Source organism: Sceloporus undulatus, chromosome 3, assembly GCF_019175285.1.
Source record: "Sceloporus undulatus isolate JIND9_A2432 ecotype Alabama chromosome 3, SceUnd_v1.1, whole genome shotgun sequence".
NCBI lineage: Eukaryota > Metazoa > Chordata > Lepidosauria > Squamata > Phrynosomatidae > Sceloporus > Sceloporus undulatus.
Genome location: NC_056524.1, coordinates 222,689,145 through 222,714,215, shown reverse-complemented (window position 1 = coordinate 222,714,215; position 25,071 = coordinate 222,689,145). Strand labels below are relative to the sequence as shown.

Sequence of the window (25,071 nt, the reverse complement as noted above, 5' to 3'; positions counted from 1 at the left end):
CAAGTGCAAAGCCTAGGCTGTGCTCTCTGCATGTGGTGCTGACATATGTAATATATATCAAACGTAGCCTAAGTCCCCAAGAGAGCTGACCTTTCCCAGCATAAAAGGCAGCAATTAGACTGGAAGAGCTGTTGTCAGTCACATCCAGAGAGCCTCTCCCTTCCGCCACAATGGTTCTCAGGCGCCATGTCATCCCCCACTCTGTACCCCAGACAGGCACTTGCTGCTTGTGCTGCTGCATGTCGCCTGTGGGGCAATGAAGGAGAAATAAAAGGCAGGCTCAGCAGTTGTGCCACTGCATCTCCACCTCTCCTCTGAGTATGAGAGGAGCAATTTGTACAGTTAGCAAAAGGACGAAGTAAAAGCTTCTTCCTGGCCTATATACTTTGGGCTGCAGGTGCAGTTTGTGCAACTGTATGTTCAAATGTTTTCCTAGCATTCAAACCCTTCAAATCTCCTTGCAGTAACTATGCAGGAAAAATAGATTTTACAAGAGCAACTGGGCCGAACAGATTCCTCCCATGAGGTGGTGATTTATGAACAAGGTAACTACCTTTGTTTAGCAGAAAATCATTCAGACATATAAATCTAGTCTCTCTCCCAACAAGAGAAGAAATCTAACATGGAACTGGAACTCTAGTCTTTAGGAGCTAATGTCTTCATTCTGATATGTTATGAACAAAGGATGTGGGACAAAGTGTGTATCTGTAGTATCATCATCTTTATAGCCTGCCCTTTCCTCTAAAACTGGGTCTCAAGAAGACTGCGAATCAGGAAATTGGGCACAGACAAGGGAAGAGAAAAGGAAATCAAGATTGTGGAATATTTCTTTATTAACACATGTTATCCCTCTTTGTATCATTGGACCACAGGGCTCTTATCCACTGGACTAGAAAGGAAAATCATAGGATAAGTGAACTAAGTTAATATCCAGCTTGAGCTTTTCCTAATTCGGAAATGAGTTGTATAGTTGTTTGACTTTTGCAGTACTTTTTAAAAAATCCCACTTGTTCTGTCTCCTGAGAAAATGAATCTAACTAGTAAATATTGTTTGTTTTGAGAAACACACAGCTGGTAGATAATATAAAAAAGGGAAAGGAAAGTTGCTTAAGAGGGGAAGTTGAAACTTGTAGAAAATTGCCAAGTGTCTGAGTGTGTAACATATCAAGAATAAAGGAAATAAACACAGAGATTTTGACTTTCACTTGGTGACCTTTACAATGACTTGACTGCCATGGAGAGGTGTGTTATAGTAGTTAATATAGCAAACAATTCAAACCTCCTAGCACAGGCACTAAAATACACTAGAGAACTCAAGAGCAAACACTGAACAACATGTTAGAATTAAACAAAAGCTTGGCAGTAATGAAACACTCAGTTACTTGTAATTTATTTTTCTAGTTGTAATGACTAGAGCATCAAAAGGGATAATTTTTCTCCTTTGCAATGTAATTGTGACTTGTTACTTTTTTTAGCTATCTCACTAAATGGTTGTCTCACTTCCTTGTGTTGTAATTTTTGCTCTGTTTTGGGTGGTGAGATGGATGGAAAAAAGAATGTTTTGTACCACAGGCTAGTATCTTGTAGCATTCAAATGGTTTTTTAAAAAGAAGTTTCTCTGTTTTAAAAGAAAAAGGGAAATCATGTTTACTTTTACAAATGCAACTATAATGCTAACCCAAATTCTTGCAACTGTAACAAATTACTCTTATTACTGTTCCCATTCAAAACCAATATGGTATATTATTACTTTTGAAAAATAAAATTGGTGATTCCACACAGCCTTTTCTTCTTAAGTCATCTGGCACTTTGAAAATCCTGATTAATCTCATGTCTAACTCACCCTCTTACCAGTGAGGAATAGCTATTCAGGGCAGAAGGGGCATTCATATAGGCCTTCTGCCTAACCTGAGCCAGGGAATGTCAGGCAGCATGCTATGATCTGTCATTCTTTGGCAAACATTCCCTGTGTAACAATTACTCTCTTTTGTCTGCAAGCCCTAGAGACAGAGGGAAGTCATTACTGCTATGTTTAATTTAGAGACCATGACTTTCTCTGTAATAAATAAGACTGAATTGGCCCATATTCATTAGTACCAGTGTATGTTCATTCCATAACGGGAAAGAGGGGTTTCAGTTTAACAAGAGCATTTGTGTCTCTGCAGAATGCCCAACAAGGAAGGGAATGTCTGCTGGGTATTTATTTTTTTCTTGGACATTCTTGTAGTGCAAGGCTGAGAAGACACTGAGATACAATGTCCATTAACTGTAGCACAGGCTGTCATAAGCCCATCCTTTCCCAAACATAACTGTCGGAGGCATTGGCTCAGTGATCAATATTTATTTTTACTGGAAACAACACAACTAAGATTTGACTCCTGTACAGAGCAACTGCCACATGGTGCTTTTATAATCCTTTTCAAAGCATAGACTTTCTCTAGTTTATGCAGGTTACCAAAGTAATGCCTGAGCCAAATTCCCAATAATTGGGAATGTTAAGTTAAACAGATGGCTCTTGGGAGATGTTCACTAAGTAAAAAAACTCACAACAGCAGCGGGGCATTTTCTTCTTCATTACAGAACGGTAATAAATAGAGCTACATACTCTTTGGGTTAAACGAGAAAAAAATTGGCATCCCCCAAAAGCTACCTGCTGTGATTGTGTTTATGTGTGTTCATATACTTAAATATTGTGCTTACTGTATCCTGCTTTAGCAGTTGTAAAAGTTCCTGGAAATCCTAATCAAGCTAAATACTATCAGATATTTTTGACAAACCCATTCTGGGACTTTAATAAGAGAAGTCTAATTGGTATAATTTTAGAGAACCTAAGCAAAGTAATTCACTTCTTGTTATCATTAATGGGGGGATTTATTCATACATTCCATTATTAGTTTTTTTTTAAAAAAGTCCTAGTAGAAGATGCTAAATATTACAGTAATCAATAAAGTTGCTCTCCTGGGCAAAAATTGCTAGTTTGCTCTTTTAAATTGGCTCTTTCCCAACCCGACAGTTTAAACATGTCCTAGACACACCCCATAATTTAACTGCTGGCAGAGGATGATAGACTCTGTAGTCCAACATTTCAAAAAACTGCCATTTTGGGGAACTGTGTCCTGAAGCATGGTTCCAATCTGTTCCATTCTTTGCTAGATTTTTACATGCAAGAAAGTTTTGTTTTGGCAGAAAAGCATCTAAACATGTCAGTGTCCACTAACAATATGAAGTGGTGGCAGCCTAGAAAATGAATCACTTTATTTTTCTGCATGAATAAACAGGGCCTGAGGCTCCTTGAATGTCTTCTTGGAATAAGAATTTGTGGAAGATGCCTATAGAAAAATGCCTTCCCTCAGTTTGGGTTAAGTAGAACCAGTTGAGGGTGGGCTTGGCCTGCTTCAGATGTCCCCTGGATTGGTTGTGAAGGGTTATCCAAAGCTCAAGAAAAGAAAAGCAACCCTGTTTCAACATTTCTATTATTTTTGAATAGGGAAAAGTAATTAAAATTAATAATTAGTATATTATATGAATAAATTGTTTTGAATTATTCTAGGAAACTGCATTACTGTCATACTGATTTTCGTTTAGGCCATAAGAAAATATAATTGGGGATTGTTTATAATGTGGAATCAAATGATCCTACAATATAATGAATTGAATCATATTCACAAATTCCAATGCATTAGCTGAGAGATGAGCAAAGGTAATGGTTTCATCCCATACTACATATATTAATGTATGAGTCTTACTGCTTAGATACCAAAAGGAATCTCCTCAGAGAAGGTTTTAATCCAAGAAGACTGTCTTTTGGTAAGCAGATTTATTGATTTCGTATGTTCATTCTAACTGTCCACTGTAAAACTCTAAAAGACTTGTATCTCCTCACTCAGTCCTTTGAAGATTCAAGGCGAGGGTCATGATTTGCATCTTTCTATTCTGTCCTATTACAGTCTATCCCACTCCTACAACTCTATAAACATGCTTACTAATCTGAAGATTTAATATCACTCTGTACTGTATCTGAAGAAGTGGACCAATATTCACAAAAGCTCATGCTAAAATATAAATCAGTTTGTCTTAAAGATGCTACTAGATGTCTTCCCCCTCCCTCCACATTTTATGCTGCAACAAACTAACACAGCTATTTCTTTGAAAGGTTAAACTAGCAATAGAGGAACACCCCCCCCCCACTCAAGTTCAGTATTGGACTGTCTCCTCCCAAACTTTGAAAATAGCTCTGCCACTTTTAATTGAAATCTGAACCTGTTTTAGATACTGCTTTGCCCCAATAATAGTATCACTGGGAGCAGAAGAGGGTTCAGGTATTTTCCCCACTCATGTACATGCTTTGCTTACTTGTTTGTTTCTCCTCCCGAAGCTTCTCACGTTATTTACCTTTGTTGAGGTTCTACTAGATGGAGCAGCAATGGCAGGGAAGGGAGGGGTCTCTTTCTTCTTCCCTTCCTCTGTTTCCTCCATGCTCTTATGACTATGTGTACGAGAGAAATAATATAGCTTTCACACTACTATTGACATAGGCCAACAGAACCTCTTAAGAATATCCAGCACTTCTCAACACTCCTTGCAGCTGACATACCATCACAACTACTGTATCTTCAGAGAGGGGAGAAGGAATTATCCCTTTATAATATCCTCAATCTAAACTTAAATTTGGAGAAATAGAAATCTGAGAATTGTCCATCCCTACTTTAAATGCCATCTTGAGAAATCAAGACTTATCTATTTATCTTCTTTACCTTTAAGATCTTGAATGGGAAGTTTTACTTCAGAAGTCCCTTTATTAATTAGCAAAGGATACTTCCTTCTTTACTCTTCTCCTGAACACTCTCCATTCCCGGCAGAGCTGAGGCAACACGTCGGAAGAGCTATAGCAGTGGGGTGAAGGATGAAACAAGTAGACAGAAAAGAGGATCAAGGAGTAAAAGAAAATAATTATTTTTTCTGTAATTTGGACTTTCGTATTCAGAACGCCAGTATGAACTCCCCCTACAAAATTATAGTATATGTGACATTAAGAGCACAGTGAAACTCCAAAACTTTCTTCCCTTTATACATTAGCAACAAAGAACAAAATTAGAACTTTTCAAGTAAGTATCAATGTATTCAACAGTGTCCCCCCCAAAAAACAACAATTGTTGTGGTGCATAATTGCAGTTTCCAGATTGCAAAATAGCCTATTTGTGATACGACTAATTGCAACTTCAATTGGCAAAAACAAGAGGAGAAAAACACCACATAAAAAGGAAAGATGAAAAACTATCATGTGTTGACTGGAAATGCTCTGTCTTAGTTTGTTCTGCAGTCGATAGCTTGCTATGTAATAATGATAATATTTATTTGTACACCACATTCCCCCCCCCCCCAAATGAGACTCCGTGCGGCTTACAGTCTAAAACACAGTGCAACTAAAAACTTATAAAAGTGACAAATCAAATGGAATTAAACTATTACAATATTAAAACAGATTATTTAAAGTTTTCACTAAATGGGGCAACATAATTGACCCATGAAGTGATTAACTGGACCACTGCATATCCAATTTATGTGTGTGTGTGTGTGTGGGGATATTTTCTTGAATTTACATGTAGAAGACGGATGTAGTGGACAAACTGAATCAAGCAAATCTGACTAGGATCCAAATTACTTCTACTCAGAAACAAAAGTCTCTTACCTGTTTCACATTGTATCCTGTTTTTGCACTGGTTTCAATAAACATGACATTCAGCTCTTTAGCTCTCTGTTCCCCTTCTTCAATGGTTATTTGCCTAGGGTCAGATAAGCAGAAGCAGGGACTATAGTAACTGTCTCAATGCAGCTGGGAAGAATTGGGGAAATGGGGGTTTGTTGGAATATGTAGGAATGGCAGGGAAGCTGAGGGAGGGATGGAGAGAAAGTTGCAACACCACCAAGCTGAACCACTGATGAAGTGATCTGTCAACCAGACAGGAATTGTTACTTAGGAAATTTGTTATTATGGCAGTAAAGTTCCTTTAGCTTTGTGGCTTATTGCCTGTTTTGCAAATTAGAACTATGTGCAGGTAAGAATTTTGACCACCCTCATCTCCAATGGAAAATAACCGCTTCCCTCTCATTATACGTATTTACCTCTTATCTGCAAGGTCTGTTTTATTGCCCACTAACATAATGATGACATCGCTTCCTCTTTCTGTTCTGACATCATCAATCCATTTGGATGTTTGCTGGAAGGAGTTCAGATCTGTGTGAGAGAAGGGAAACAGAGAAGTTGTGCACAAGATAAATACTGTATCAGTTTCCCAGATGTCTCTTATGTGACTAATTCTGAGAAGTCAAGAAATTACACTTGTGTCAGTAGTTACAAAATACAGTACCTCCATGATTTTAAACATTAAGTATAATGTAGTATAACATCTGATTCTAAGGGCTTTAGTGTGTGTGGCAGGATACAGACTGCCTGAAAAGGGCGGTCTGCCGCAACCTCCATTTCCGCCGGCGGGAAGCCTCAGCCTCCAAATGGCAAGGCTTCCCGGCGGCGGAAAAAGAACCCACAAAAGTGGGTTCTTTTTGTGTCACGCTTGCGATGCCTGAGTGCGCAAATGGCGCACTCGTGATGTTGCAAGCACCACGTGATGTGTGGACGCTATGCGTTTGTCGCGTCAAAATGGTGGTGCCCGTGTGTACAGGGCGCCACCATTTTGACGCCCTCGTCACATGCTGGGGTGAGGCCAATATGGACAGTGCGTCCTAGTTCTGAATAAAATGTTTGTTGAAACATGGTTAAATACTTTTTTTCTTTGTAGCAAAGGAAGCTATTCTGATTTTTGCTGTGTGTTTTGTGCCTCTGGTACTAAATTTTCTGTTAAAGAAGTAATAACCAAGGGCAGATCTACTTTGTTTATTGAGGTAAACCTGTATTTAGTTGTCTCTTGAAAGACTGCAATCTGCCACTCTCATCCTGAGTATAGAGACATGATACATTACAGTAGGACAAGAGTGGTGTAATGCCCATGTCAGATTTAGTCTGGTGAGACCTAGGTTAAAATTCCCAATCAGCTGCAAAGTTCACTAGTTGACCTTTAGTTAAGTCAAACGTTGGGTGTGTCTACACTGCAGAAATAAAGCAGTTTGACATCACTTTAACTTCCATGGCTCAATGCTATGGAATTCCGGGGTTTGTAGTTTTGTGAGGTGTTCAGCCTTCTCCATCAGAGAGATCTGGTGCCCCACCAAACTACAAATCCCAGAATTCCATAGCACTGAGGTGTGGAAGTTAAAGTGGTGTCAAACTTTACATGGGGCTACCCCTGTGCTTGACTCGGAAATTACAGCTGGTTCAAAACATGGCAGCCAGGCTTGTGTCAGGTACATCTAGGAGGGACCACATTACTCCGGTTTTGAGGTCCCTCCACTGGCTGCCTATCAGCTTCCGGGCCCAGTACAAGGTGTTGGTTATCACCTTTAAAGCCCTAAATGGCTTGGGTCCAAACTATCTTAGAGACCGCCTCCTCCCGTACAATCCTCCCCGCGCTCTCCGGTCCTCTGGGAGGAACTTACTGCAGCCTCTAAAATCTAGGCTTGCGGCAACCTCCCAGAGGGCGTTCTCTGCTGTCGCCCCCAAACTCTGGAACGACCTGCCGGATGAGATCCGTCAGATAACATCATTAGACAGCTTTAAAAAAGCGGTCAAGACGGATCTCTTCCGGCAGGCCTTTCCAGATTAACCATCCCGGCCCAGGTTCCCAGGTTCCCTGATTCCCTCATTCCTTCCGTGGCCCCATCTTAGAGATGGTTGAGGATCAACAGAGGGATATCAGGGTTTTTAGTTTTAATTGCTGTTTTTATCCTTGATATTGTATTTTTAATATGTTATACTATTTAATACTGTCTTAAGGGGGGGAGGGATAAAGTGTTTTTAATTGTCATATTTTATATTTTACTGTTGTTAACCGCCCGGATTGGTTTGCCAGAGGGCGGTATACAAATAAATATTATTATTATTATTATTATTATTATTTATTTCTGCAGTGTGTAGACACATCCTCATTCTCCGACCCAGATGATAAGCTGATACAACAGAGGAAGAGAGGGTGTCTCTTTGCCATCATCAGCTGCATGAAGAGTGAAGGATACAGGGATGGGTGGGTTGGACCATTCAAGAAGAGCTAGAACAACATTTTTGGTTGGATTTAGGCTTTGCCTTCCTTAGATGGAAGGGTTATGTTCACAGAAAGTAGCTCCATTCAATTTTTGAAGACATGCTCTTGTCTCACCACACACATCCTGTTCAGTAGCATCCTTAAACACACATGTAGGATTTTCAAGAGGCTACCATGGGGAGGAGGGGTGAGGGAAGCGGATTTCCATCAGCCCACTTGCATGTGCCTTTGCACTGAGCCAATTCTCTGTTTTAATCAAGGCAGACTGAAGAAGCAACAGTTAAGACAAAAACCTTTGATACTGGCTGACTTGTGAGGGCTGCGAGAAGACTCAGAGAGAGAAGAAGACCAACATTAATAAAAATAGGCAAGGACATGCTATCTCTAGAAAGTTAACAAGGATAGAAATGGGTAAGAAAGGGACCAAAGAAGGAATCAGGATGGGAGCTCAAGCTACACTTTTAGTACAATATATACTGAAGGCCAAAGTAATGGAAGGGCTTTGCTCACAGATACATTTTTGCATATAATATATGTTTTTCAAATTCAAATAGAAGTCTCGGAGGATAATACAGTAACTGGTACATGGAACTGGTGCAAAGTGAGAATTTTTCTCCAATGCAAACAGCACCACTGGATTAGTATTTTTTGCCACATTTGTAGTGTGGAGAATCAGACTTCTCCACCATGGGGGAAGGGAGAAGCAGGAGGAGAGTCACACAGTAATTATCTTCCCAGAGCTGACATTTACATTTTAAAGCATGCACAATAAATTCTGTGTGTTCCTATGTAGCATCAGGTCTAATTTTGCCCTCAGATGTTAATATGCAGATGTTAATGGGCAAATAAATATTCATGCTTCATTTATGGAACTGCTGGGATGGGTTAAGATATTAGCACTACCATATCCCCCCAACAGAGTTGGATTGAGCTCTGAAGCTGGACAGAAAGGTACCACACAAAGTCTTTGGCCAAAGGATCCACAAAAAAACAGAACTGTTTTCAGTTCCATTCTGATTCTCACCTCTCTCTCCACTCCCTCCCTCATGAAGAGTAGTTTTTTGAGGATGACTTTCATCCAAGACTAGTCAGATGAATTTAGCTGGGAAAGTCACATTTTTAAAGACCTAGTGTGGAATCTTTATTCTTAAAATACCTCACTGATAAAAGTTTCAGTTGGAAACATTGCTTCCACTAAAGGTGTAGTCACGAACACTGACTGAAGGTACCAGCAGAGGCTTCCTATATTGTATATATACACGTAGAGCGAGAGAGAACTTTTGTCTATCCTTCCTTACATTTTGCTAGAATGTGCCATCAATTAGGTTAAATTTAGTGCACCTATGGCAACTGGAACATGGTTTCCAGATTTGCCAAATGAATCCATTTAAAAAGAACTTTTTAAAGAGCCACTTTGCTCAGAATCCTTCCCCTGCCTAGTCATGACCCTTCTGTGACTATTTTATGTGGCTCAGCATGCAAGGGACCATGAGAGACAGAAGCAGACTAACATTTCTGTCCATCTTCACTTCTTCTTAGATTTAATTGCAATAACTAACATAGCAAGACACAAACAGCAAAAGAAGATTACAGAAAAGTTCATGGTGCTTAAAACAGAGATTAGCTTAAAAATCAGCCAAGTCTGAAATATTTTACTCGGTATTTCCTTCAGCATGGAGACACTAGCTCACCATGAGCATACATTTCTCAGTCTCTGAATGGACTATGACAATAATAATAATAAATAATAAAAGCTTTATTTCTAACCCGCCTTTCCAAAGATCAAGGCGGGTTACAATGGTGGATTTTGCAATCCAACAACACACAGATTACAATAAAAACATTATCAAAAATTACAATTACACTATATAAAACAACAATAACAATAACAATTCCAAGCTAGCAGCGATGTAATAATGGTTGTAACAACAGTGGGGGGGGGAGAGGAATCACAACAGGGCTATAGGGGGTATGCCTGTTTGAAAAGATACGTTTTCAGCCCTTTTTTAAATTGGGCTAGGGAGGGGGTCGAGTGGAGCTCGTCGGGGATCGAGTTCCAGAACTTAGGGGCCGTGGTGGAAAAGGCCCTTTGTGTAGTAATGGCTCGTCTAGCATCTGGAACTCTTAAAAGATGTTTATCACCCAATCTGAGAGTGCAGGGCGGATTATATGGAGAGAGGCGGTCCTCTAAGTACCCTGGGCCCAAGCCATTTAGGGCTTTATAGGTGATAACCAACACCTTGTATTGCGCCCGGAAGCGAATAGGCAGCCAATGTAGATCTTTAAGTACCGGTGTTATATGACTGGCCCTGGAAGATCCAGTGACCAGCCTTGCTGCCATATTCTGAACCAGTTGAAGCTTCCGGGTTTGGTACAAGGGTTGCCCCATGTAAAGCGCATTACAGAAATCCAAACGAGAGGTTACCAGAGCATGTACCACTGTTTCAAGGTCCCCCCGGCCCAGGTAGGGTCGCAGCTGGCGTATCAACCGAAGCTGATAACAGGTACTCCTGACTGTCGCATCCACCTGAGATTTAAGGTGAAGCGACGAGTCCAGGAGCACCCCCAGGCTGCGAACAGAGTTCTTCAGGGGAAGTGTGACCCCGTCTAGGACAGGTGGACAAATCTCAAAACCCGGACCTGGGGAACCTATCACAAGTACTTCCGTTTTCTCTGGATTCAGTCTGGGTCTCTTTTCCCTCATCCAGCCCATTACCGAGTCCAGACAAGCATCAAGAGGAGAGATGCCATCCCTGGTCACTGCATGAGTCGGAGACACAGAGAAATATATTTGAGTGTCATCAGCATACTGATAATACCGCGCCCCGTGTCTCCGGATGATCTCTCCCAGCGGTTTTATGTAAATGTTAAATAGCATGGGAGACAGAATGGCTCCTTGAGGGACACCAGATGTAAGTGCCCTCTTATCGGAGCACACGTCTCCCAGCTGCACCATCTGGAACCTACCTGAGAGGTAGGAATGGAACCACTGGAGCACAGTGCCCCCAATTCCCAACTCTCTCAGGCGTTCCAGAAGGATACCATGGTCGATGGTATAGAAAGCCGCTGAAATGTCCAAGAACACTAACAGGGACATGCTACCCCTTTCCATGCTCAGACGAAGATCATCGACCAAGACGACCATGGCAACTCCATAGCTCGCCCGGAACCCAGTTTGAAATGAGTCTAGATAATCAGTATCATCCAAGATCGATTGAAGCTGGAGTGCAACCGCCCTCTCGATCACCTTCCCAAAAATGGCAGTAGCAAAACGGGCCTATAATTACTATGCATCAGAGGGTCAAGGGAGGGCTTTTTAATCAGCGGTTTCACTATGGCCAATTTCAAGCTGGTTGGAAATTGCCCATCCCTGAGTGATGTATTAATAATTCGGTGTAACAAGGTGGTTACAATGTGTGGGGTTAGTCACACACTTTGCCACACACTTTGCAAATGCCTTAAGTGCTGGGAATTTATCTGTGTCAATGTTGGCTTAAAGGAGTAGTATTTGTAATCAAAAATTACAAATATTTAAAATAACAAATTACAGTAGGCTCTTGATATCCATTGGAGTTTGGTTCCAGGGCCCTTCGTGAGGTTACCAAAACCTGTGGATGCTCAAGTCCCATTAATTACAGTACAATGGCATAGTGACATGGTGTCCCTTATATAAAATGGCAAAAAACAACAACAACAAACAAACAAAAAAAAGTTTGCATTTGGATTATGTATGTATGTATGTATGTATGTTTTCAAACTATGGAGACTTGAATCCATGGATAAAAAAATTCATGGACACCAAGGACTGACTCTATAAACATCTACCAAAATACAATAAAAACAATATAAACTAGTATCAATAAAAGGTGGATCAAACATTTTATTCCCCCAAAACTTGTTACAAACAATGGCCGGTATCCTCTTAATTAAGCTGGGTTTATGATCTTGTAACTTCTAGGGATTCATGTTTTCAGTTGTTAAGGACCAAATATAATCCTCAAAACCTGCCTTTTCAGCCTGGCAGAACCCCAAATAAGGTGTTTCTGAGGCAGTACAGATAGTTGTGCAGGGAAATGATGTCTTTCTCACTCTTCTAGTCACATGGCATATTGAAACAAGCAGTTGCAGTAGGACCCTAAGACTAAGAGGTCTCTCCAACTGCTTCTTTTCAAGGCACCCTGCAATCAGGAGTGTGGAAGATATCATTTTCAAGCCACTGATCTGTACTACTTCAGAATCTCTTTGATTGGGGATGCTGCCTGGCTGAAAAGATAGGTTGAGGGTGGTGACATCATCAGAAATATGATGGAGCTGCTATCATTATTTGTCTGATAAAGAAAAATCTCAGCCAAAGCTTTTAACTGGCATGTGAAAGACATGAGAGGTGGGGAGACAATTACAAGATCTCTAATGGAAGAGAGTTCTACAACTGGGGTGTCATTAATGAGAAAGCCTTACCAGACATGACAGACACTACTCTTTATATCATGGATATGCTGGCACTGGAGGATACAGTCCTTGAAATGTATGCATATGTCTAAAAATTCACCATTTGTTAGCCCAGAAGTTACCGCTAAAAGAATATCTCAAAGCAAAATAACTTGAGTCCAGATTTTACAGGTAAAATGCCTGAACATATGGCCAGTTGCACTTTTAGGCAATCAAGATACAAATCTATGTGTCTATTTTTCTATGTCTATCCAAGGCAAAGATTATTTATATAACATGCTGCTATTACAGTGCACAGATATGAATGGGCTTGGGATTAGATGCTTGAGAGAATGCTTCTTCCTACTTACATCTGCCTGGTCACTTTCTTGAGTGGGGCTGTCCTCTGCATCACACCATTGGGAGCTGTATACTATTTGGGGATGTGGGAGAGTCTTGACTGAAGCACCCTAGTTGTGGAAAGCTCTCTCTTTGAAGGCGGAACTGATGCTAACACTACCCTTGTTTTGGCAGTTAAAACATATCATTTGTTCAAATTTCTGGGCCTAGTGAAATCATATTTAGTATCTGCTCTGTCAAATGGCAGGGTTTTGTTTGTGTTAAAATTATCTTAAATTGCCTAGATTGTTTAAATAAGATTGGTTTTTAAATGACTTCATTTATTATGCCTCAGTCAGAAATCTACTGATGATATGGAGTGGATTAGAAATATTTTAATGTATAGGTTGTATTGTGGATATGGGAAACGGGTTTATTTTTAATGACAATACATTAAGAACTGGTTTGATCAGAATAGGATGGAGAAGACCTGGTTCAGACTATATCCAGCATAAGACTCCACATGGGCACCTTAAGCTAGTCTCTCAGCCTGAGCTATCTTTCAGAGTGTTTGTGAAAATGAAAAGGGAGGTGGAAACTATATACAATACTTGAGACTCTCTGGAGAAGGTATAATGGAAAACATAATGAATAAGTAAAACAAGTGTTTGTCAGAAAGTGAAACTAAAATAGAATGACAGCACAGAAAAGTTATTTTTTTTGGAGTATAAAATTCTCTAAACAGCATCGTCACACACTAGAAGCTATAGTCCATAAAAGTAACTTTTCCAAGTTCTGGATAGAATGTTGTTTCGATGGAGGTCAAAGTCCTTATTAGTCAAAAGAAGTGTAGCAGAAATACAGGTATTACAAAGAAGAACAGACACGTGAGTGAAACTACAACAATCCTAGCACAAAAATGTCAACAATGGAAGGAATGTGAGCTAATGTGCTATTTTTACCAAAATAAATAAATAAATGTTTTTAAAACTTCTTCTGCTATAAAGGCTGAGCAAAATGTGTAAGTTAGACTTACACATTCATAACTGTATGCAAAGGGATCTTGCAGCAACTTTGAGATTAACTGAAAACAGTCTCAAAGGTGCTACAGGATCCTTTTGCATATTGATTTTCCAGACTAAAATACCTATGTCTTTGAATTCTACATTCATGACTGTTCATATTCATGCTTACAATTGTGGCACTATTGCCACAGTTGAAAATCTCCCTTCAACCTACCTTTAGAGCCAGCAGCTGCACCAAGCGATGGAGGTCTGTTCTGCTAGTGACTGGGGGACAGCAGGAGGACATTTCCAGCCCCCTCCCATCAGCAATCCGCAGTGCAACAACCACAAGCAGCACCCTCATCACAACTTCTCATTGCATAGAAATCACTAGTGGGAGAAGGGTGAAAATGTCATCCTGTGGCACCTTGTTCCCATCAGAACAGACCTCCATTGCTCAGGGTGGCTGCTATCTAATAAATATGTTTGGGGAATTCGGTCAGGAAACATTGCATTGTTATGCATTCATAATTATGTTTGTGATATAGGGCTTTGACTATAGTTTTTAAAAATATAAACATAGATTGCCATAATTAGGCTTTTCAATGTATTACCTGATGACTAATTTCACCCTACTCATAAAATGTTTTGCAACATGGTTTCTTATATACCTAGTAAAGAAGCCCCCCCCCCTTTTTTTTTTCTGCTAAGAATCTGGACTATGTTGACCTTGTCTTCAAACCCACCAAGGCAATTCTTAAGGGATGTCCCTGGAGGTTTTCTTGATTTCCTGGACATGAAATGAAATCTAGCTCTCTTGCATCACAAATGGGTGCCATAAAATTAGTCACCTCCATAAAATATTAATACTACTATTTAAGCATTCCAGTCACTTAGCATATGGTTAACCAGCATGCCAGCAACAATGAATACTTCACTTGACTATTATTCATGTGAGAGAAAACAAGGCCAAAATCAAAGTGTTAGTGTCAACCAGTGCAAACAAACTGAATGCATGGAATTCACCTATATGCTGACTTAATTTTCCATCAGTGGATTTAATAGGTCTGTTGTAACTGAGAAATGCAACACAATTAGGACATAAGTCTTTGAAGACATGAAGCTTCTTTGTGTAAGCACAGAGAGTACGTCTCCTGAAACAAAATCTTCATATACTTCTGATACACATCTTACACTGAACGATGTATTGTGCTTAATGTATTACAGAAGGTTATAACGAGCAAGAGGTGTTACCAGGCTCCAAAGAACATTTACACTGTGTAGACAATCACACCCAGACTTAACTCACTTGTGATGTCATAGACCACCACAGCTACTGTGGAGTCCCGAATGTAACTGGGGATCAAGCTTCGGAATCTCTCCTGGCCTGCTGTGTCCCAGAGCTGCAACCGCACCTGCCAGGACCAAGAGGAGAAGAGAAACAGAGGGGGACACAGAAGAGAGGAGATACACAAACAATTAGGAGGAGAAGCAGCCATGAATGACAGGAAAAGGAAACAACAAAGATGACAAAGAACTAACAGAAGAAACATTTCTCCATTCATTATCTCTTATGCTCTCTAAGAAGTTCGATTCTTGCTAATCTTTAAACTTAATATTCTAAATTTCTTATCTGAGTTGTTGGGTTTTTTATGGCATGAGACAACTGCCATGTTCCTTTAATGTAGATGTTTCCTTCACCTTTCCAAGTGATCAAATTTGGTGTAAAGAATGTTGGGGGGAGGCTCTATGTCTAATCTATGTGCATGGATTAGAACAGAAGTAGCCAACTCGGTGTCCTATAGATACTTGGGACTACAACTCCCTCAACCCTTGACCATAAACTATGCTGTGGCTGATGGCACCTGTAGTTAAAAATCTTCTGGAGGGCACCAAGACACTTGCCATTTTATTAGAACATGTACTGAAAATTCTTGTGTGGTCAGGAGAATACGAAGAGGACTTTCCTTTCCACATCTGTATTTATTATACCAACACTGAATATGTTTACAAACTATTTGGGCATTTTTCTGAACAAAAGGCCAAATATGAAGGAAGCAGGTGGCATTTGAGATAAATGGGAAGGAGCAATGGTATAGTTTCCAGTTACTGGGAGTCATACTAGTATTACTGTGGGGTGGTACAGCTATCACTAATATGAAAAATAAGGCCAGTAGCAGTGTGTAAGGCTGCTGTTAATGAGCTACTCCAGAGAGATACATGGCTGAAAAGTGCAACATGAATTTGCTTCTAATGCCTCAGTTCTAAGGCCATTCCATATGGATCACAACTGAGATCAATGCAGAGACACAAGCTGAGGGGATATACGTAGGCCCTGCAGATCTTGTTGGACCACAACTTCCATCAGTCCTAGTCAACACAGATATTGAGGTGGTAAGGTGTGCACTGAAGTTCAACATCTGGTAGATTGTGTGGTTGATAGCCTAGACATACACATGTCACAGCCAAGCTCTGTTGACACTACTAGCAAAGGATTTCCACTTGTACAATGGGAGACTCTAAAAGCCTGAATGCTGTGGAATCACAAAATTCAGCTGTGGGTTGGAAGGTACGTATCATGCATGGGTGGTGTGTGTATGTGTGTAGGAGAGTATTTGAGGTCATATTCACATTAACACACACATGCCAAGTTTAATTCTCATTGACTTGTGGAATTTGCAATGCGGGTTACAGGTATCTGCACTACAAGCAGTGCTGGATGGTGGAAGCACTCAGGCATGGTGTTAGCACAGAGTACAGTGAACAAGAGCTCTACAAGAGTTTAAGCTTGAGAAGCACTTTCAGAGAAATGACTGACTGCAGCTTTTTCAGACACAGGTAATCCACTGTGCGGTACATTTGACTTTTCATTTTCCTGAAGCTTGGAAAGACAACTGATTTAGGGAAAGGATAATGGAAGTGAAGAGAATATTTCATATTTCTGCCACTGCATCTGAAACAACCTCTAGGGAAGCATAGGAAAATCTATCAGTGCTTTTGTGTTTTGTTTTTGTGTTCTGAGCTCCTGTATCACTCAGCCTGTGGCTTTCATTAGAGAAATTGGAAAGCCTTGGGAACAACCCATTAGGCCTGAGATGGATGTTGGAGAGTGCATTAACGCTGCACGAGATAGTTAGCTGCTACTTATTAATGCAGCAGCTGCTGCTTTTCTCTCATTAGAGATAGCTCCTGTCTGCGCTGACATTGGGTTATCCTTGTACAAAGTTCCCTGCAAAATCCATAAATCAAGACTTTTTTTTACAGTGGACCCCCTCTCTCCACAATGTCAATTTCCAACAAGAGGGGAAAATGGCAAAATGCAGTCGGTCGGAAAGAACTTCTGAAAATAGGAGTTGATTACCCAACCTTGATGAATCAAATTTCCTAGACTACATTACAGTACAGGATTGTGTGCATATTCCTGTTTTGTAAGGCAGATAGTTCAGTATCACATCTGATACCCTGGTGAACTGTTGCCAGTCAGGGCAAACAATACTGGCTAGTCAAGTGAATAGTCTGACTGGAACAGGGGAATGGCCTGAGCTCCTTAAACAGGGGTGGGCAATATATGGCCTTTCATATGTGGATGGACTTCTACCAGTCCGTCAGCACAGCTAATAACAAGGACAATGGGAGCTGCAGTCCAACAACACCTAGAAGGCCACAAGTTGCCCATCCCTGTCTTAAACACAACAAAATCTGTTAGGAAGCATCTTTTCCCACATCTAACCCATGTGAGGCAACCAGGTTTTGAACCGAAGAGCTCAACTGGAATAAATTCACATCAGCCATGGCCACAAAGACGTTCTTCACTTTCAAAGTGGTTAAAGTGAACCTTGAGGTAACAAAACAAAGTGCTACACCTTCAATCTTTGGTTGCCCACTTGTTCATACCACAGTGCAAATCCACAGACCTACCCTACCACACTGGAGGAAGAACCGCCCAGTCCCAAGAGGTCTGACAGCACTTCCACCACTAGTAGATAAAAGCAGGGAGAAGTCAACAATGGTAGTAATTCTGTCTTCCCTCACATGCTGCCAGGTGAGGGAGGTGTACCCCATTCTCCAAGGCCAGTACCAGGCTGGCTATTTTTTGACTGGATGGTTCCAAGAGGTTCTCAGAGGTAGGGTAATATGGAAGGGGTAACCTGAAAAACCACTTGTGCCACAGCACAGTAGATTTTCCAGGTCACATTTCCCTTAGCACCCTGCTTTGAGGACCTCTCAGAACCATGGGTCTGGAGCAGCAAGGCCAGCAGCAGCAGTGGTGAATGAAACTGTGACCTTGCCAATACTTGTGATCCATTGCTGGAGGTGACTGACCTCCTGGGTCTCAGGGCAGAGCTGATGTTAAGATGAACTAAACAACTTAGAACCAAGTTATCTGAGAGACTGCTTCATCTCTTGCATTCCTGCTTAATCTCTTCAAATCTTTAGGGGAAGGTCTTCTGGTGCTGCCACTCTCCCCTTTGAGCACTCTGGTGGCTACTGAAATACGGTCTTTCAACGTAGCTGCCTTTGACATTGGAATGCACTGCTTCTGGAATTAAGGCATCTCACTAACAACTGTGAAATGTAGGCGCATGATAAAAATTATTGTCTTGATGCAGGTTTTACCAGGTTAGTCTTGCTAATCAATTAATTATCCTGATGGTTACTCCTTCAGTTACCAGTATAATGGAATAGACATTCCCTATGATTTCCATTTTATATTTTATTTTACAGGTACCTAATTCTGATTTTTATAATAGCCAGCATGTCTGAAATGCCAATGATATAGCCCTTGCTCAGTACCATGAAAAGGTAATGCTTTCTGGAGGGCTAAATCTCTCCCTGTGTCCCTAGAGACATACAACACCATCCGAGGGCTTTCATTCAGAGGGTGCCACTAATCAGAATTGCATGTTTAATTTCCCAATATATTTGTATAACTCAGAGGCTCTCTGTGATGGCTGGGTCTCCAGTCATCTGGGAACTTCTCCTGAACTACAAAGGGTTAATCTGGGAGGAGGTGCATGCTAATGAGAGATGACATCACATGCTAATGAGCTGTGACATCATAGCTGATGTAAGGTCTAACTGACCAATCAGAGAGTAGGACCGCAAGATTCAAGAACTGTCTATGGGAAATCTTTAAAAGGACTTGTGCAGCCATGTGATCCTTTGTCTCTCCCTTGATCCTCTCCTGAGGGGGGAACCAGATGCTGTCTCTTTGAGTCTGGGAGACACAGACTCAAGGGAATGCAGGTCGAGAGGCCAGGGGGCCCTCCCTGCATCCAGGAACTCAAAAGGACTACAAATCCCATCTTCTGTGAGTAGTTAGGAATGTGTTAGCTAGTGCGTTTAGGCCTTTTGTTATTTTCAACAATGGCTTGGGTGAAATGAACTCTTTGCAACTATGCTTTTCTAGACCTGCATAGCAAGGTGGCTCTGCACGAATGATATCTTTTTATTCTATGCTATTTCTTTAAAATAAACTCCTTTCTTTTAAAAGTATCAGCTGTCTCTCTCTTTGCTCCTGTACACGTGCCTGGACTCGGCTATTGAAACTAGATCTCTCTCTCTCTATCCCTCACAAGTCTCAGTGTGTGTGGGGAAAGGAATTAATTCACTGAGTGGTGGCAGCGCGGATAGGACCTCCAGGGGTCTCATTCTGCTCAACAGGGAGCAAGAATGGAGATCTAGGCGATCCTAGAGGGAAAAGTGTGACAAGAGGGGACTCCCTGGGAGTAAAGGGCCACGCACAGGGCGCCAAGGGCTCCAGGGAAAGGCCCCCCAAGTCACCACACTCTCATACTTGCCATCAACTGCTTGTTAATGTGAAAGTATTATGAATCCCTTTCTCCTGCACAATAGTAAGGCCAACAGTTTAAGTCTATCCTTGGAAAGCCAGGGCCTCCTTAGAAGTTTGCTGGGATTATCTAAATAGGTCTCTCAATTAGAAAGGTAGTAATAGCAGCTCAGCGTTTGTGAAAGACAGTTTTTCCATCAACATTATTATTTCCCTGCAATGTGAAGCTATGTGAAAACACTGGCTGTATTTTTAGGAAGAGCTTGGGAAGGGTATCTTTCTGGACTATAACTCCCAAAATGCCGTAGAGGTTCTGGAGGATTCTTGTATTTGTAGTCTAAAACAGGAACTTTCCAAAGCCCCAATTTTAGGCCTCTCATACACAGTTCAATGGCAGGGGACAAAAGTAAGATCCAGTAGACCTGGTTAGTGCCCCTCATAAATCAGTTGTCTTCTTCAGACCAAACCCCTGGCCACTACTTTGCTGCAGATGGTGACTCCATTATAGATGCCTAATGGTTAAGCTCATACAAACACATGAAAACAGACAGCCTAGGATATTCACTGGACAGGGAGGATAATGGCAATAGGGCTAACACAAACCTCTTTGACATGGAGCAACACAGAATGAATGTACCGAAATGCCTGTTTACACTCTACGAAGTAGTCAACAGCCACCAATATGAAAACTGCTGGGTTAGCCAATATACTAGGAAAATGTAATTTGAAGCTTTATGGTTGGCACTGGGTTTGAGGCCAAACTATATGACATGTAATCCAAGTATCCTCATATATATACAAACAGAAAGTGATTAATGCTAGAGAAGGAGATCTGCTCAGTTACTCCAGTTCCACTTTGCAAAGCATGAGTAGCCTACGGAATCCCATGAAATTCAAGAGAGACCATGTGATGTTAATAGCGCAATTCAAATACCTCAAGTCCCTAAAAAAAAAAAGTCTGTGAAAAGCAAACCAGATGTAAAAGAGCACAAGCAGATTATGTGCACGGCAATGTGCAGTTAGCTTGAAAAATTCCCTCTGTGTGTGCCCATTACGTCTGTCTGAATACGTAGCTTGAGAACGTCAGCTCCTCCTGCCACTTACTGTCCGATCTTCCAAGTACATGGTTTTGGATAAGAAGTCAATTCCAATTGTAGCCTGTAGGAAAGGGAGGGAAAACACATACAAGATAACTGTCAGCAACTATTTCAGAACAAAAGTCATTTAAAATTCTGCATCTAGCCTGGAATCTAAAGAATCACTTTGAGGGTCCTCAAGGCCTTAAATATCATCCCACTAAGAATTCTTCTTTCAGCTTGAGTCAGCCTACCACCGCACCCTCATGTCAAATAATAAACTATTCAGAAATTCTCCCCAGTTTCAAAAGAGGATGCTAGATTGTTTGAATCAAAGCTCCTGAGATGGGCAGAAATAGGAGCACAGATGTTTGGGATCCTATCTCAAATATCCACAGTGGTGGCTGTTCTCACTTTTCACACAGATTTTGGCAACATTACCTTCCTGGGACCAAAACTGCTAGAATCGCATAAGTGATTCTAGGGGTATTGCTCAAAAAGGTAACCAGTTTATCAGATGGATAGCAGACCTCTCAGTTCCCTAACACTGTTTAGACATATCTGTACTGCTTTGCCACATTTTGGTAACCACAGTGTAGTCACAGAATAGCATCCAGGTGTTTCAAAACTGGAATTCTAATCATCCCCAACCAGCAGCTGTTCTGGCTAGTCAAGATGGGAGTTGAAGTTTAACCAGTACTGAAGGCATCAGCTGGGGGGAAGCTAACCTAGGGTGTTTTACTGTACTGCTGTCCTACTTTGTCGTAAGTAGCAACAACAATGATAGCTGAAATTTTTTTTTGTCACTCTGTTCCACAGTCCTCCAAGAGTTGATGGAGATCCAAAGAGACTCTCCCATCACAGCCAAAATAAAGCTGCTTCGAGTCACAGTGGAGGTATGGTGTTTCAATGATGCATGTGTCCTAAGAGTCCAGAAGTCGCACCAAAGCCACACTCCAGCCCTAAGGACTGGAGCATAGCTTTGGTGTGGCTTCTGGACTCTTAGGACACATGCATCAGTGAAACACCATACCTCCACTGTGATTTGAAGCAGCTTTATTTTGGCTGTCTGTAACAGGCCTTAGAATCTTTTTACTGTGGTTCCACAGGCAAGATGCAATTCTGAAACCCTGAGATCACATATAAGAATTCCTGTACAGGCTAAAACAAGCATCCATAGTAACAAAATTATCTTTGGACTAAGATACAAAAAATATCTCAACAGCAACCATGATTAAAAGGGTAATGGTATTTGTTCATGATGAAATACACTGCCCATAAAATTGTTGATGTTAGCAACTTTTGCATGCCTATATTCACTGGTAGTTAAGATTAATAAATAATAATAATAATTTGTTTTATTTATATACCGCTATTCCAAAGATCATAGTGGTGAACAGCAAGTAAGCTAATGAGCAAGTAAGCTAATTTGCCCTCAACAGTCTGGGTACTCTTTTTAGCGACCTCGGAAGGATGCAAGTCTGAGTCGAGCTTGGGCCCTTTTGCTGGTCTTGAACTCGCAACCTTGTGGTCTTGAGTGAATGGCTGCAGTACAGGCATTTAACCACTGCGCCACCAGGGCTCCATAGATTGTGAGTTTTGGCACAACATATTCCTGGCAACATCTTGTTTGCCTGTTAACAACTCTCTTTCTGCACCATGTAGGCTTTACTTTGTTCTCTGTGGTTTATTTTCTGCTCTCACATCTCTCTCTTTCCCCCTACCTGTCTTCTATGAAGCATGTGTGATATGAGCTTCTCTAGGGTGGGATGCTCTAGCTCTCCTGACTCCATATATAGACTATTTCTTTTCTTACATTTACCCAAGAAAATAAACCTGTCTTGATTTTGCACAAGTATTCATATACTTTCCAAAGAAGACATGTATCCAAAACACAATGCAGAAATAATCCTGTTTGGGACCACTTTAACGGCATTGGCTCATTGCTATGGAATCCTGGGAACTGTAGTGTATTGTGGCATTAGAGTTCTCTGACAGAGAAGGCTAAATGTCTCAAAAAATTACAGTTCTCAGAATTCCCGAGCAATGAGCCAGGGTAGTTAAAGCAGTCTCAAATTGAATTATTTCTGTAGTGTCTTTTGGACCTAAGTTGATTACTTTTTCTCCTAGATCTTGTGTGTGGGGTGGAGTAGGCTGGTGAGCTGTTCAACTTCTTCCTAGAGCATCAGTCGCTCTGCTTGAGAGCGCCACTACAATTTCTCATGTTTCCCAATAAGAATGTAGTAGTGTAGCAATTCTGGTTAAAAAAACAAGCCAGGTTATGTGCTGAACATTTGCTAACAGCAGGGGGAAAACAATGACCTTGTTTACACTGTAGCTGCAAAGTGGGAAGAAATTGATGCCTCCCACCAACCACTGCTTCTGATCCAGAGCACCTTTCTCCTGATGCTATTAACAGGGCTGCGACCAAGCTTGGAAAAATTACTTTTTGGATTACAAGTCTAAGAACTTCAGCTGGCTGGCTGTGAATGGTTCTGCAACTTGTAGTCTAAAAAACCCCCATCTTTTCCCAGCTCTGGGAACATCAATGTATTCCCTGTTACCCTTATAGTGGGCAGGGTTCATCAGGGTTGTACAGAGACTAGCCAAAGCTATCCATGAGCTATAGACTACCTGACTGTCACATAGTGTATGAAAGCTAACTTCTTTTCTTTATTACCTGGCTTTATGTTGGTTTCCCAGCCAAGAATGGAAATTCCAGCAGGGAATATGACACACAAGCTCTAGTTGCTTCATGGTTGTAGAGGCCTGAGCACTGTAATTAAAAGGAGCTGTTCTCCAGAGCTCCAACACTGAAACATTCACAGCTTTGGGAGTTTGGATTTCAAGTCACATCTGCTGCCAGGTTTTGTTGATTAATCAAACAGTATGTGCTGCAGTCTGCTAAGGGCCTTCCCTCCAGAGGAAGCAGCCCATATTTATAAAGTGATACACAGCATTGGCTCTATGTAGTTAGCCCTGTGCAGTCAGCTGAGTTTATCTAACTATTGGGGAATGTGAAAATAAGAGAATCTATCCATCTTCTCCTGTCAAAATCCTCAAGGCTGTTATATGCTGCTGAGTGATCAAATTCAGACATCTGGGAGTGCCTTCTCAATTACCAGTGTGTTACAGCAGAAAGGAGAAAGTAAGCAGATGGAACCTGAATTCTCACATACATAAAGCACCCACAGCAATAATTTTATCCACCTCTGCCCTTTGTAGCAGGGGGGAAAGCTACAGGAAAAAACCCCCAAGGTTAGATTCCAATCTCTACATGAAAAAAAAATCTCTTTAGTAGAGAAAAATAGTTTAAAGTCTTAGGTATGCTTATTTAACTCTTCTATCCACTGCTGCAAATTGATCCCAACAAAATGGGGGTCTTCTCACAAGCTTCCATGGTAATAGTTAGTCACCAGAAACACTGGGTGGTGGCACATTCTCCCACCTAAATAATAATGCTCATCTTATTTACATACTCTGGGTTCATACTAGGGATGAATCTTCAAGCTTTGTGGTTGATGATATAGATTAAATCTTTAGCTGAGGACGAAACATGAGTTAATGAGACAAGTACTGTGTTCAAATGAGATTTCTTCTTGAAAGAAACACTGTCTTTGAGCCTTAAGGGAGGCAGTGTGCCTTGATTCACCTTTTCACGCCTACCAGCTCTTCCCCAACTCTATTGTATATGTTGGGAAGCTGGAATCAAAGCATTTGCTCATTATGTTGTGCTAAATTTGGATTCCTGAAGATCCAATTTTCAATTTTTTTTAAAAAAAAATCTCAGTTTCCCTGGGATTGCTCTTGCAGTGCCAAGATGATGGAGAAACTGTTCTCAAGTGGGCATGTAGAAGGCCAATGATTCCAACAAGAAAATGGCTTTGGGGTCTTTTTATTGATTTTCTTCGCAGATGTCTGAAGGAAGATTGAGTGGGATTTAAGACAGGGAAAAAAAAAAAAAAAAAGAATGTAGCCAGGAAGCCAATTAAACTCAGTATCTTGCCCCACACAACTCCCATCAGAAAAGCAAATAGCCTTTGTGTTTCACGACCCCTGAAGCTCCAAGAGAGCAATTACTTAAAAAGAATGGCAAATGACACAAGGAAACAGAGGCCAGTAAGAGTTGGTAAGAAGGATACCAAATCATTGTCCTGCACTGTACTAGTAGGAGGCGAGGGAAGAGAAAAGGATGGCAGGAAAGCAAACCAAAGAATATTTGGTGGTGATTTATTTTTACTACAAGGCTGAAGGAAGCACTTGGGAGAAAGGGCAAAAAA

General features: G+C 41.0%; 1 protein-coding gene across 1 annotated transcript in view; it reads right to left on the bottom strand.

Annotated features, from left to right (window-relative positions):
• The window catches only part of RAB6B (RAB6B, member RAS oncogene family), a 92,734-nt gene that overhangs the window by 3,067 nt on the left and 64,596 nt on the right, over positions 1-25,071 (bottom strand). Inside the window, exons 3-7 of the mRNA XM_042458601.1 lie at positions 20,820-20,873; positions 15,234-15,339; positions 6,124-6,235; positions 5,690-5,783; positions 4,817-4,883 (exon numbers count right to left, since the gene is read on the bottom strand). Of these exons, the coding sequence (XP_042314535.1) occupies positions 4,817-4,883; positions 5,690-5,783; positions 6,124-6,235; positions 15,234-15,339; positions 20,820-20,873 (433 nt within the window). The remainder of the gene's footprint in view (positions 1-4,816; positions 4,884-5,689; positions 5,784-6,123; positions 6,236-15,233; positions 15,340-20,819; positions 20,874-25,071) is intronic.